The following is a 13,633-nucleotide window of genomic DNA, read 5'->3' as shown; positions in this document are numbered from 1 at the left end:
TAGCACCATGCATTGCATTAAACATATTCCAATCATCTTCCGCCACTTTATTAATCTCAGCAGCCTCACCCATACGTTCAAGATTCATGATGTGAGTGGTAAGAGGCTGATTCATTGGTTTCAGAAGGCGGAACCAATCGAGACGGCGTTTGAATAATGGGTTGAGCTCAAGAAAACGATCACTTAGTGCTTTATAACAACCCTCAATATCGGTTAAAGTTGTTATAATCCTCCTGATAGGAGCCGACAACTCCAATTCCATACGACTGAAGAAGAGCTGCCTTTGCTCAGGTAAATCCATTAAATCCAGATTTGAAGCTGCATAAAAAGATCGAAAACTTTCCACCCAATCTTTCATCTCAGGTGATGTAGCACTGGCGGTCAGAACGTGAGGGCGGAAATCAGTTAGGATTTTTGGCATTCATGTGCGATCCCATTCTTGAGATGGATTAGTGGGAATTGCTCTAGACGCTACCTTCAGAGCCTTTCCGAGCTCCTTTGTAAGTATCTTCACCTCCTTGATCAATCACTGGAAGACCAAACGAACAAGTTCAACCATCTCAAAATATTTCCCATCAATTACGCGTAATTGCTCCTTGAGATCAATTGCTGCACGATAGGACAACTCTCCGGGGTCTTGTTCACCAATGATGTCCGCCTCGCGAAGGAAATTGCGTCGGAGTTGTCCAATGGACCGTCGGAGAGTCTTCAACTTCATTTTAATCGTAGTCATGATGAAATGAACGATCACTTATTACCTCCGAATGCGGGGGGCTGAGCCTCCGTTACGCCACTTGCCCTTCAGTTACGAACTTGCCTTGGAATGGCCCGTTTCACCCAATTATTTCTCTGTCTCCTGAGGTTTCTCTGCCTCTGAGAACCGCCCTTAATCGCAATTGCGAAGGGGCGTGGTGGTGATAAAGGCTGGGGCGTGGTTCTTAACTGATGGACAGTCTCTCCCATTCCGACTGTGACATGTTGCACGATAATGAAATTTATAATTGGAGCAAGAATGGAGGATGACTTGATCACAAATACACCAACACAACAGTCAGCTCTTTATTCTCTCGTTATGCACAAATGCAGGAAATATTTCAGGTTGCAGGATGAGAGAATATCACTCCAGCAGAGTTCAAATGGGCAGATTTTTCGTTCGGAGTTTTTATCGGCTTTGGTGAAGGTTATTACTCAAGCAGATTTTTTTTGCTTGGGGAAATTTTTGTTTTGGAGCCTTCTGATCAAATTGAGTCATTTACTGTGAAGTTATTCACACTCAGCGTAAGCTTCTTTATGACAGACTTCTTTCAGAGAGATATTAACTTGATCAGAGTTTACTCTAACTGACTAAAGTATGTGTACATGATCTCTACTCGAGCAAATTCTGTTCATTCAGTTACAACTTTTTAGATATCCTTCCAGAATCCTTCCAGATATCACAACAGAAGCTTAGATAGCTTCCTTCAATTTGTTTATGAGTACCTGATGGGGAACCATATCAAACGCCTTGGAGAGATCGAGATACAATATATCTCGATCTCTCCAAGGCGTTTGATATGGTTCCCCATCAGGTACTCCTAAACAAATTGAACGAAGCGGGCATCGAGGGCTATCTCTCGGATTGGAATCCTGAATTGGTTAAACGAAAGGAAACAAAGGGTTGTCCTGAATGGGTCCATTCTGATTGGAAGCCGGTGACATCGGGGTTCCCCAGGGTAATGTCTTGGGGCCCATATTATTTTTTGTGTATGTGAATGACATGCAAGTCTCCATTGGAACTCGCATGTTTAGTTTTACTGACGATACGAAGATTCTTCCGTGCTATAAAGGACGACACCGATGCCTTAAAGCTGCAAGAGGATCTGGATCGTCTAGCCTTATGGTCAGAAATGAATGGGATGAGTTTTAGCGCAACGAAGTGCAAGGTGATGAGGTTTGGTGGGTCGACTCATCGTGGCCTATATAACATTGGTGGGACACCCTTGGATGTAGTACATCAATACAAGGACTTAGGGATTATGGTCGATTGCGGGCTAATTTTTTTTATTAATACTACACTTATTAGCAAGGCCAATAAAGTCATGGCTCCTTTGAACTAAAATGACGACGAATAATGCCCAACACTTCAAGTGAAACTTTTCAAAACATATGTGATGCCAACACTCAACTATGGCAGCCCGATATCCTTACCATATCTTATAAAGGACAGATCAGCCTTGGAGATGATCCAACGACGCTTCACGAAATACACCGCAGGCATAGGCCAATTATCGTATCCGATGCGCCTTAGAGCACTACGTTTGGACACTTTGGAAGGACGAAGAAGAAAGTGTGATCTTGTACTATTGTATAAGCACATTCAAGGTCTGGTCCCGATGCAAGATGAGCAACATTTTGCCTTTGCAAAGAATAAGTGTCACCTCGGGATTGGCTTGAGATCGTGGAGTTTGGAGTTGTTGTGGAAACTATTTGCCAGACAGTCCTCAAGGGCAAATTTCTTCTTTGTACGTGTGGTTGATTCTTGGAACCAATTGCCCCTCTACTGTCGGTCGTCAAAGTCATTGGCAAAATTCAAAACCCATTTATCACGTCTCCCATGAGTCCTCTTTAATTCACTTGACATATTTTTACGAAGTATTAAACTTTTCTTCCTCTTCTCCATTTCTCCTATCATTTTATCGTTTCACCTGCATCCTTTACTCTATATACATTTAATGTCTTGAGTGGATCCTTTAATAATAATAAAATATCGCAAATATATTCTGTCAGTTCTGGTTAATATTAATAGAAAGGTTTTGGCATAAGTTTGTGGTGATTAATTCTTCAAGGAAATTTCTTCAGAAAAGATAGGGTGCAAGAGCTATTCTGTTCAACAATAACATTCACACCTGACATTGTTATCTTTTTGTTACAAAGGACTGGATCTCTAACCTATTGAACCTGTATGAACTCTCTAGATATATTGACACTTTCTTGGTTTTAGTTTTTGATGGCTGGAAGCTTTTGTAATTGCTTAAAGCCAATAAATCCGGGTTTACATAATCACCATAAATAACTTGTTGGTGAAAGAGGAAGAATTAAACATTGAACAAGTTCAGCATATTGCCCGTTTTACAATATTTCTAGGTATTTTAAACATTCAATACTCTTTTAGACACCAATGTTTAAAAACGTGAAGAAATTGCAATTGAGAGCAGGAAAGTACTTTATTTCCCGCTTTCTGGCCAAGCGGTTAACAATATCACATTATTAACCCCTTGCTCACTAGTGGACAAGCGGTGAGCAATGTTGGAACGCACCGCTTACGCGATAAAAAGGAAGCCCGCATGAGGCAGTTGAGAGCAGGAAATAGCGTTAGAGGAATAAAATGTAGTGACCTGAAAATCAAATTTAAACAAAACTCACGCTTTTTGAAGTGAACAAGTACATTGCCTTTTTGTTTTCTGCCAGAAGAACTCTTTGGCCAGAGTAAACTTCTTTTCTTGACGAAAGCTTACTCAGGCGCAGTTTTTTACTTTGGCTGAGAATTCTACTTGAGCAGAGTTTTTTTACTCATGCAGAATTTACACGGGCAGAATGCACTCAGGGCGAGTTTTTCGAGCAAAGCTTATCAACAGAGAGTTTACTTTGGCAGATTTAATCAGGAAGAATTTACTTGGGGAGAGTTCACTCGAGCAGAATTCGCTCGAACAGATTTTACTTGGACTGGTTTGTTTCAGTCAGAGTTTACTCCACAATACATCCATTGCGCAGATTTTACTCCACTGGAGTTTACTTTGGCAGAGTTTAATACTCGGGCTGAGATTTTTGCTCTGGCGGACTTTTTTACCCTGCAAGGGTTTTACTGGGGCAATTTTCTTTAACTCAGCTGAGTTTTTTTTTACTCTAATAGAATTTACGGGTACTTAGGCGGAGTTTTTCACTTTGGAGAAGAATTTCACGCTCTGCCCAATTGAAGGCTGCCCAATTGAATTCGCCCAGAATGAATTCTGTCTCATTAAATTCCTCTAAATGATCTCTTCCCTATTAAACTCGGCTCAAGTTAAAGATCTCGCCGGAGGAAAAAGCACCGCCCAATTAAACGATTTCGGGAAGGAAACAGGGGAGAGTTCACTTGGGCAGACTTCAATCGGACAGATTTCACTCTTGACGACTCTACTCAGGCCGATTCCACTTTGGCAGTCTTACTTGGGCGGAGTTTTCTACTAGGCCGGAGTTTCCTTGGTCATACGCTTTTAATCAGGCGAAGATTTTACTTTGGTGTAGGTTTTTTTTCGAGCAAAGGTCTTGATGGGACGAAATTTTTTTACTGCCGTGGAGTAAAAATAATAATACTTCTTCGGTCCTGAAACAAATATCTTTATACACCTCCACAAGACTGCTTACTACTCAATAATGTGAAAACTTTTGTTGCGTTTATCATTTTCAGACCCTTCTATGTTAGTCAAAATATTGTTTACGTTATGCATCTCAGAATCAATTTTCTTACCTTTTAAAACCCAACCGCCACCAAACCTAAGGCCGACATTTCTGTTTTCCAATTCCTTTGAGGAGTTCATTTTTTGATTGCATAAACATTTTTATAAGTGCAGGAGCATTACGGGAAAATTTCTCCGCATGTTATGACCCAAGAAGTTGATGTAGCAATGTGACAGTTTTATTGGCAAATCTCCTTAGATTTAAAAGTGCACCAAAATGGCAGAATATAAGTAGCTTTTGTTACACAATACTGTTTTAGGACAATTTTGTTGATATATGTGTTGGTTTTTCAAAAGCATAAAATCAAATCAAAAGAGAAGCATTTGATATATATTTTGAAACATTAGCCGAGAGTTGGTTGGGAATGCTGAGGCCATTGTAATTGATTATCAAAAATACTCGCCCATGGCATTTGCAAATGTCATATTTAGAGTTTTTATTATACCTCAACTATCAAAAGAGGCTTAATAGTGTCACAGATGGATCAATGCATCGCAGCTGGCATATCAATATCAACTGAAGGAATTTTGGAAACTAAGGGGTGAAAACCATATCTGGTGCTTGCCTGTCCTCGGTCATTTTCAAAACGTCGTTGGAAGACATTGGAACAACCTCAACACTCGCAATATCTGGAATTACTGGCATTCCATTTTGACCAATTACTGATGCCATCGTTGGGTAAGATACGGGAAGATCAGCACCCTAGAACAAAAGTAGACGGAATAGGCTGGTTCAAAATGATAGATTCATTAAGTAGCTGCCTTTTACTCAAGATGGCATTGAAACGAATATGCGAGTACGACATTATAATTGGCCCCAAAATGATTGGGACACCTAGATTGATACAAATTCCCAACAAATAGACAGGTTTCATATACTAGGGGCATTGAGGATATGAGAGAGCTCTCATATTGGGAGAGGTTAGAAAGGTTGGGATTGTACAGTATTCAGATAAAGTACGAAAGAGATCTAATATTAGGTTAGCTGCGGCACCGTATTGGTAGAGCATCCGCTTCCCGATTTGCGACTCCTGGTTCGAACCTATGCTGGCCGAGTCTGCGCTTCTTTGAAGGATTTAATGAACCCTTCAACTCTTGTGTACTGAGCCGGAAAGGCAGCTTTTTAGCTTAAAGGACCTTAGTTTTCTTTGTTGGGGGACTTAGCGTTAAAGAGTGGGAGGTTAGTCCAGATGGGTACATTCCCATTTCAAGTTTCCCCCTTCATTAAAGTTAGCTCACGTTGTTCCAATTTTCAAAGGGGAGATAAGTCACTCCCCAGTAATTATAGGCCGATCTCTCTCACTTCGAATATTGCGAAGGTGTTTGAGAAAATCATGAAGTTCAAACTTGAGGAATATAACACGGTCACCCAACTGATTGAGCACATAGAGCAGGTCACTGAGGGACTGGAGAGTCATGAGTCGGTTGATGTAGTCTATTTTTGACCTAAGGCTTTTGTCAAGGTAGATCATGGCCTCTAAGTAAACAGACTCCATGAGATTGGGATCAATTGAGATTGTCTTTTGTAAAAAAGAGGAAAACCTGGGAAGAAAAACTATTGCTTAGGTAATAAAACAGTCTACCCAGGTGAGGGATGATAAATCAACAAAATAAATTTTTGCCCATGTGGCTGAAAATTGTGGCAAAAATGGCAGAACTTCCTCCTAGCTTGATTTTCGCGAGCAAGAAGAGGCCTTGGATGAGAAAATATTAAAAGCTATTTTCGGCCACCTGACAGATAATGGGTGGCCTTGGTGGTGGTGGAGACCGGACTACCTTTCCTGAAATCTTTGGGGCCGGCAAACCCTTGGGATTTGTTTCTGTATATCTGTGTGTCCACTTGCACCATTTCATGTGAACTTACCACATTTTGGAGTTCTACCGGTGGATCATTGACAACCCCGGTTCGATCCAGCCCGTTCCCCGCACGGACTTCATCGTCATAAGCGATATAGATAATGCTCTCCGCAGCCTCTCCACCCGAAAGATCTCCTCCACTCTCTTGACCTTCGAGACCCGCTTGAATTATGGTGAACATGGTTGAGGTCGTGGGTTGATCTTTTATTTCCACATGATGTCGTCGATGTTTGTTCAAATTAGACGCGTCTGAGAAAGCCTTGCCACAAGTTTTGCATACATGAGGTCGTTCACCTGCGTCCGTAAAGTACTCCAATTACTCGCAACCGGCTCAAAGACAACTTAGAAATTGCAACATTACCCGTGTGTAAACGTTGATGCTTCTTCAAAGCCCAACCATCGGCAAAAGATTTCTGACAGGAATCACATGAAAATGGCTTTTCACCCTTGTGTCGTCGGAGATGTATTTTCCACGTGTCTTTGTTGAAGAAGGCTTTCGAGCAAAACTCGCATTTCCAAGGCTTCTCTTCGAAATGTCGTTTCTCGTGCAATGTTCTTTGGGACGAGGTCTTGAAAGCCGAATCGCAAATATGGCAACTAAATGGTTTCTCACCGGTGTGAACACGAAGGTGCTCTTTTAAGTTACCCTTTTGAGTAAATGACTTGTTGCAAACCTCACACTGAAATGGTTTGGTTCCTAAAATGAAATTTAAAGATGGTAAATTGATTACAAATTTTGAAAATGAGAAGTTTGTGTACCTACCTTCATGCGATCGAATGTGACTAGTTAAAGAAGTTTTGTAGGGAAATCTCTTGCCACAAATATCACAGAAATACTTTTGCTCTCCCGTATGCTTTCTTTGATGAGCGGTCAGATTGGTTTTGGTCTTAAACTTCATATCACAATCCAGACACGGAAACGGTCTCTCCGTTGAGTGAACAAATGTTTCATGGCGTTTCCTGAGATAGCTAAACTTAAAAACGGCTGCACATAAAGAACAACGGAATTCCTGATGCTGGGATGGACGGTTTTTTTTCTTCTTTGTTTCCAACAAGTTTTGAGGTTTGATGATCGAGTAACCTTCATGGCCCTCTTGTTGAGATTGATGGAAGGCTAATGCTGGCAACGTTCGGAACTTTTGAGAGCAATCATGGGCGTTACATAGGTATAACACATTTTTGTGCTGCAACTCCCTGATGAACAAAACTTAGTTCAAACATAGTCTGAACATAATATAATCGAGACAATAATGATGATTTTTACCTATGGGCTTTAAGAAGTGCACTCGAGTTGAATAGCTGCGAACAAATATCACAGGTACTGTCGTTCATCTCATTCGCTTTGATTTGAACTCTTTCTGTCTCCTTGAGGACCACAAAGGCTTGAACATGGTCCACGGGTAACGTGGAATCCAACGGAACCTGATCCGTTTCTTCTTGAAACATGGAGTCCAATTCGCTTCCCCGAACACTTTCGGCCAATCTGAAGCCCCCAAATATCCATCAATGCATTCCTAACCTTCTACCATGTTGCAGGTGAACCCAAGTTACCTCTGAGGAATTTTTCGCGTTCTTTTGAGCGGTTCCTGATGTCCATCTTCAATCTGAGGGAGACAATGCTCTTCTGGATCTGGCGATCGTTTGCTTTGGGTCTTGGACTTGATTCTGACCGGGAAATGCCATGAGAACCAAGATCGACGGGCGGGATCCGACTTCAACCATGAAGGCCACACCAACTCCAAGGCTAATCGAGTATGGAGGGTTTGACTCAAAATGGTTTGGCCTTGATAGAGCGAGGCCAAGAAACGACTCCATTGGGCTAGCTCCTCCACACACGTCTGGCAGATCCAAGGGGGGAAAATGTCCGAACAAACCTTGGGTCGGGACATAACAGCAATTAATATCTACAAATTTCCAAGTTCGTCGGCTAAACTTAGCTATGGTTCGAATTTTTTATGTGTATACACCTATCTCATAAGTTTCCAAATCTCCAAATCTACTACATGAAACGAATTTAATTTGGACTCACTTGGATGGGCAAAAAGGTCTCAATTTGGCCAATGAGGGACTCGTCCAAAGGCCTCAAATCAGCCTCATCCTCGGAACTTGGCGATCGAGCGCACAAACGACACAGGCAAACCTCAGTCAGATATGAATGGGTCTCAGCCATAATCCATCAGTTAAATTCATAGAAAGCTCAGAGGGTTTTACGTTTGGGAGCAGAAGTACAGATACCAAATCAAATCAAATCAAATCAAATGAATAGGATGGTAAGCACTGTCAGGCTTGCCATTTCGGGGACAAACACAGAGATAGGGTCAGATTTCATTGGCGATCTATGTTCTCTCTGACCCATCACTACACTCGTGTTCACCTCACTGATCCTGGTTTGTTATGATGGCAGACACCAAATCAAAACACGGCCAAGGGTGACCTTTGACCTTTGGCTTCGAAACGGAACCCCAATGGCACGAAACAGTTTCAAAAGCATAATCTCCGACTGGCACAAGTTAGTCATCAAAATGGGACTAAAAATCATTGGCAAGCATCTTTTTCCCAAACCCCTTTGCATTACTGCATATTGCTTATTTTTAACATAGTTTTGGTCGCATAGTTTACGCAGGATCGGAAAGTGATTAGGTGATCACCCTGTCAGATCAAAACAGATCAACGTTGAGCGTGAAAAGTTGCGGTCCACAGACCGTGGCTACAATGAGCGATACCCCGCCCCTCGAAGCGGCCCAGGCCACGGGATCATCGGGTCAGCCACCCAATTGCTCGTTCTTCCGCGCTCGCAAGCGCAAAGGTCAAATGCGTGGGCGTGTGCGCCAGAATTCCTCGGATTCGGAATCCGGTTCGGCGCCTCCGGTTCAAAATCGCCCTGCATCCTCGGAGGACGAATCCGCTTCCGAGGATGATGGTCAGCCTCAATCGGCCGTGGTTCGCATCGATCGCCATCGACGGCGATTCCGCGGTCTGAAAGGCGGCACGGGCTCCACCAAGAAGGTTAGATTGGATGCGGCCGATGCGGTTGATAGCGACGAAGACGATCGTCAAGCCCGCCAACAACACGATTTGGTCCATGTCACTTTTGAAGCGGGTCAAACCCCCGTGAACGCCGATCAAAACGCCACGGCCACCAATGAAATGGACACGGATTTGTCACGAGATGCCCGGGCCATCGAAGAACGGGCCCGTCAAACCCGGGCGGCATTGGCCGAGAGTGCGACCAATCCTTTGGAAGACAAAGTCTATCGAGGCATGAATCAGTATGCCAAATTTATCGAGAAACGCGATTCAGCCGCCGGCAGTGCGTCCAAAATGAGCGCCAGTGGACCGCAACGGGCTCCTTCTAATGTGCGGGCGTCGGTCCGATGGGACTATGCCCCTGATATCTGTAAAGATTTCAAAGAGACGGGTTTCTGCGGGTTTGGGGACAGTTGTAAATTCATGCACGATCGCTCAGATTACAAATTCGGGTGGCAACTCGAACGTGAGATGAAAGACGGCACTTACGGTCAGGATGATCATGAGGACAATAAATATGAAATCAGTTCAGATGACGAGGATTTACCGTTCAAATGTTACTTGTGCCGCGAATCATTCAACCAGCCCGTGGTGACCAAGTGCAAGCATTATTTCTGTGAGAAATGCGCTTTGGATAACTACCGAAAATCGCAACGCTGTGCGGCTTGCGGTGTTCAAACGCATGGCGTGTTCAATCCAGCGAAAGACGTGATTGCCAAATTGGAGCAATTGAAAAAGACCGAGGCTAGTAAAACTGAGAATAGTGGCGATAGTGATGATGATAGTGAATGAAATATAGATTGATCTCATAGATTGTTGAAACCATGTACTCATCCTCCGAAGGTATACCATTAAACTCACATATTTCAGGTCCATCATGTCGTCTGCGGAAGGATCCATTTTCCAATTAGAACAAGATGAGGAACTACGCATTGAAGTGGATTGCCCCAAAAACGAGGTGGTCACCGTCGAGCTCCGCACGGGCATGGCGGAAATATTTGGCACAGAAATGGTGCCAAACAATCAATACCGATTTCATACCGGCGCCAAAATTGCCATCTTCACCTTCCAAGGCTGCACCATTGTGGTAAAGAAAAAAAATATGGATGATTGAAGCGTTGCGAAAAAAAATGTTGTTTGAGCGAGTATTAAGGCTTTCGGTTTAGGTTAGCCTACCAAACCGTCGGCAATCAAAGAATGTAGCGTCCCAGATAGGTTTTTTTTTCTCCTTAAAAGTTTTACGAAATACTCCTTCTCATTTTCGTGCCCGCCCTTTGGTCACAAGCGAACACTGCAAGAAGAATTGCATGGTGGTGAAATTGAATATAATCTCACCGATTTAACGTCGTTATATAAAAATACTTGAAAATTTAACGTATTCCTTATAGGTGAGGGGAAAGATGGATATTCAACCGTATACGAGCAAAGAGACCCCGATGATCATGTATTTGAACGCTCACGCTGCCTTGGAAGACATGAGGAAGGCTGCGGAAAATGACACGGCCAACCAGAAAGAGAATGGAAATCGAGGACCTGTGGTCATGGTGGTGGGCCCGTCTGATGTGGGAAAGTCGACCCTCTGCCGGTAAATCTAAATTTCATAGCAAGCGAAACAGGCAATCGACAGCGAGGAAAACAATGGATGAATATATATATGACTAAATCAAACCAACCGAAAGAAGTTTTGCTCGAAGCTGCAACTCATGAGTGTTAATATGTGACTCTTTAAATAGCGTTAGCTCGTTAAACTAGCGAGATATCCAAGTAAAGTATTACAATCGCTCCTCAATTTCAGCTTGTTGGCGAATTATGCCGTGCGCATGGGACGACGACCCATTAGTGTAGATTTGGATGTCGGGCAAGGGGCAATCTCGGTACCTGGATCAATCGGAGCTATTTTGATTGAACGACCCGCTTCCATCGAAGAGGGGTTTTCTCAAAACGCCCCCTTGGTCTACCATTATGGACATAAGACCCCCGGTCACAATTCCCCTTTGTATAATCGTCTGGTTTCGAGAATGGCTGACGTAGTTAGAGAGCGGTTGAGTGCCAACAAAAAATCTGAGGCCTCAGGAGTGATTATTAACACTTGTGGATGGGTCCGTGGGGAGGGCTACAATCAGATCAAGCATACTGCTCAAGCTTTTGAGGTGAGCAAATGTGAAATCGGCTTCGAAATAATGTAGAGTGATTGACATACTTCATTGATTGCTTATTTAGGTCGATGTGATTATCGTTTTGGATCAAGAGCGAGTGTATAACGATCTTGTACGTGACATGCCCTCTTTTGTGAAGGTGATTTGGCTCCCTAAGTCTGGGGGCGTGGTCGAGCGATCCACTGAACAACGTCAAATTGCCCGAGATCAAAGGGTAAAACAGTATTTCTACGGTCCTACGGGCAACCTCTTTCCGCACTCCTTTGAGGTAAGTTTGGGCTTCAACCAAATTGTTTTCGTTCCTTTGACTCAAAAATGCGGTTTTACTCGTGTCCTCAAGAAAATTCAAGAATAAAGACAAACCTACCTGAATTGAATCTAGATCAAAAGTCTCTTTTGGAATAAGCAAGTAACTGGTCACTTGCATTTTAGGTTCGATTCTCGGAGCTGAAGGAAAAGATCTACAAGATTGGAGCGCCCGCCTTGCCGGACAGTTGCATGCCATTGGGGATGAAATCTGAGGACAACCAGACCAAATTAGTGGCTGTTCAGTTGACCACACGAGATCTCCTGAACCACGTGGTCTCGGTCTCCTTTGCTTCGGCCACGGAAGATCTTATCATGACCAACATTGCTGGGTTCATTTGCATCACGGATGTCAACATGGACGAACAAAAAGTGACGATTCTGTCGCCTCAACCTCGACCTCTGCCGGACACATTGCTCCTCTTGTCCGACATTCAGTACGTGGATTCGTCCTGATTAGATTATTAAATAAAACGCGTACCCATGAATCATGTTATTGGTGTATTTGACAAATGAATAACAAGCCTATTTTGACCTGTGGCAGTTGTTTGCATTGGGTTAATGAAGGTCCTTGGAGGACGCCAACGTTATGATGGATGGAAATCTTCGGAGACAATCAAGAAAAAGCCCACACAACACGCGATTAATATGACAATAGCCAGGAGGTCAGCCATGATCAGATGGGTTCACAATCCAAACGAAGGCTAAGAAGGTTCTTGGTTAAGAACCTGGTCAATGGGTTAGGACTTGAGGCCAGAACACTTGGGTTATTTGAGCTGAACGGGTCTTCACACACATACGTGGTGGGGACTGGGAAGACGAGAGATGTTTGCTCTGCCAAAGCTCACATCCAACGTTTCAGCGCCCGCGCTCGAAGGAAGTAGATGTGGAAGGTGGTCGAACTTCAAGGAGGCAAAGAGAGCAGAACGTGGAGAAGCATCGAAGAGAAAAATAAAGTGAATTGAGATACGGAGACCGTCAGGCCTGGAGATGAAAGCTCCACAAAACCTCACTAAAAGACTTTCGAACAATGCATTGTCTCCTAATTCAATGTGCATGGCTGCTGAGAGGGTGGCTGATCAACTCTTCCGTCTGCTTCCACAGATATCTGCAGGTTTGACTTTCTTCTCAATTTGCTGGGCAAAGCATGCACCTGATGGGAGCAAAAAGGTTGTGGCCAAACCAAGGACATTGTAAGCATAGAGGAAGCAAGGTCTCTAGGGATAAGGTCCATAAAGTTGTAACTGCAAGTTAGTTCAAAACAAAGTTGATTGTGACTGGTCAAGCTATATGATGTCAATGGTGGGCAGTAAAGCTAAAAACAATTAAATTGCAACCTTTAAACACTCTTAGTTCCCTTCTTGTTCAGACAATCATCATCAATTAACAAGGGATTGGAAGGCAAGTCTTGTGCAAATGGATTAAACAAGTTGTCCAGTCAGTTGTGTTAGAAAATTACTCACCCAGGTAATGTCAAAGTTTTCAAAACTTTCCTTTCCTTAAGCTGCAGAATTTTCAATTGACCAGTGTCACTGATAAGTTGCATTAGTATTCTATTCAAGAAAGCCAATATTACATGAACTGTTATTTGTTCTAGTATTGTCAAAAAGGGGTTCAAAAAGATTGACCCTAGGAAGGCCCTTGAAGAGGTTTATAATGATGCTCATTCCCTTGCATGAAAACAGAAACAAGTACATGTCAGTGACATTATTTAATAAGTTAACTTTTGGAACCAAGAACTTGGCCCAAGCCATGTAGGAAAGAACATTGTTATGCCGGAAATAGGTCCCCCCATCATTGATGCCCAGGCTT

General features: G+C 43.1%; 3 protein-coding genes across 3 annotated transcripts; 2 read left to right on the top strand and 1 right to left on the bottom strand.

Annotated features, from left to right (window-relative positions):
- Positions 1–4,897: 4,897 nt before the first annotated feature.
- LOC131878899 (zinc finger protein 765-like) lies at positions 4,898–8,756 on the bottom strand. The gene is made up of 7 exons (XM_059225045.1): positions 8,362–8,756; positions 7,884–8,206; positions 7,597–7,815; positions 7,096–7,526; positions 6,694–7,029; positions 6,340–6,626; positions 4,898–5,178 (listed from the first exon to the last, which is right to left on the bottom strand). The coding sequence occupies exons 1-7, from the start codon at positions 8,500–8,502 to the stop codon at positions 5,011–5,013; spliced, it is 1,905 nt and encodes a 634-aa protein (XP_059081028.1). The 5' UTR covers positions 8,503–8,756; the 3' UTR covers positions 4,898–5,010.
- A 188-nt stretch (positions 8,757–8,944) lies between these two features.
- LOC131878901 (E3 ubiquitin-protein ligase RNF113A-like) lies at positions 8,945–10,229 on the top strand. Its single transcript, XM_059225047.1, has one exon. It carries the CDS (start codon positions 9,045–9,047, stop codon positions 10,149–10,151), a length of 1,107 nt encoding a protein of 368 aa, XP_059081030.1. The 5' UTR covers positions 8,945–9,044; the 3' UTR covers positions 10,152–10,229.
- Positions 10,201–12,361, top strand: LOC131878900 (protein CLP1 homolog). Its single transcript, XM_059225046.1, has 5 exons — positions 10,201–10,446; positions 10,748–10,944; positions 11,155–11,509; positions 11,580–11,783; positions 11,948–12,361. Exons 1-5 carry the CDS (start codon positions 10,237–10,239, stop codon positions 12,275–12,277), a joined length of 1,296 nt encoding a protein of 431 aa, XP_059081029.1. The 5' UTR covers positions 10,201–10,236; the 3' UTR covers positions 12,278–12,361.
- The last annotated feature ends 1,272 nt before the right edge of the window (positions 12,362–13,633 follow it).

This window comes from Tigriopus californicus, chromosome 4, assembly GCF_007210705.1.
Source record: "Tigriopus californicus strain San Diego chromosome 4, Tcal_SD_v2.1, whole genome shotgun sequence".
In the NCBI taxonomy this organism is placed as follows: Eukaryota; Metazoa; Arthropoda; class Copepoda; order Harpacticoida; family Harpacticidae; genus Tigriopus; species Tigriopus californicus.
Note: the sequence above shows the minus strand (reverse complement) of the source record. Positions and strands in the feature narration are given on the sequence as shown.

Excerpts from the sequence above, each read along its gene's own strand:
- LOC131878899 (XM_059225045.1), bottom strand. The coding sequence starts at position 8,502 with ATGGCTGAGACCCATTCATATCTGACTGAGGTTTGCCTGTGTCGTTTG. Across the intron at positions 7,030-7,095 it reads TCACATTCGATCGCATGAAG|GAACCAAACCATTTCAGTGT; the intron begins GTAGGTACACAA and ends ATTTCATTTTAG. Across the intron at positions 5,179-6,339 it reads CGGTAGAACTCCAAAATGTG|GGTGCTGATCTTCCCGTATC; the intron begins GTAAGTTCACAT and ends CTTTTGTTCTAG.
- LOC131878900 (XM_059225046.1), top strand. The coding sequence starts at position 10,237 with ATGTCGTCTGCGGAAGGATCCATTTTCCAATTAGAACAAGATGAGGAA. Across the intron at positions 10,447-10,747 it reads TCCAAGGCTGCACCATTGTG|GTGAGGGGAAAGATGGATAT; the intron begins GTAAAGAAAAAA and ends TATTCCTTATAG. Across the intron at positions 10,945-11,154 it reads GGAAAGTCGACCCTCTGCCG|CTTGTTGGCGAATTATGCCG; the intron begins GTAAATCTAAAT and ends CCTCAATTTCAG.
- LOC131878901 (XM_059225047.1), top strand. The coding sequence starts at position 9,045 with ATGAGCGATACCCCGCCCCTCGAAGCGGCCCAGGCCACGGGATCATCG.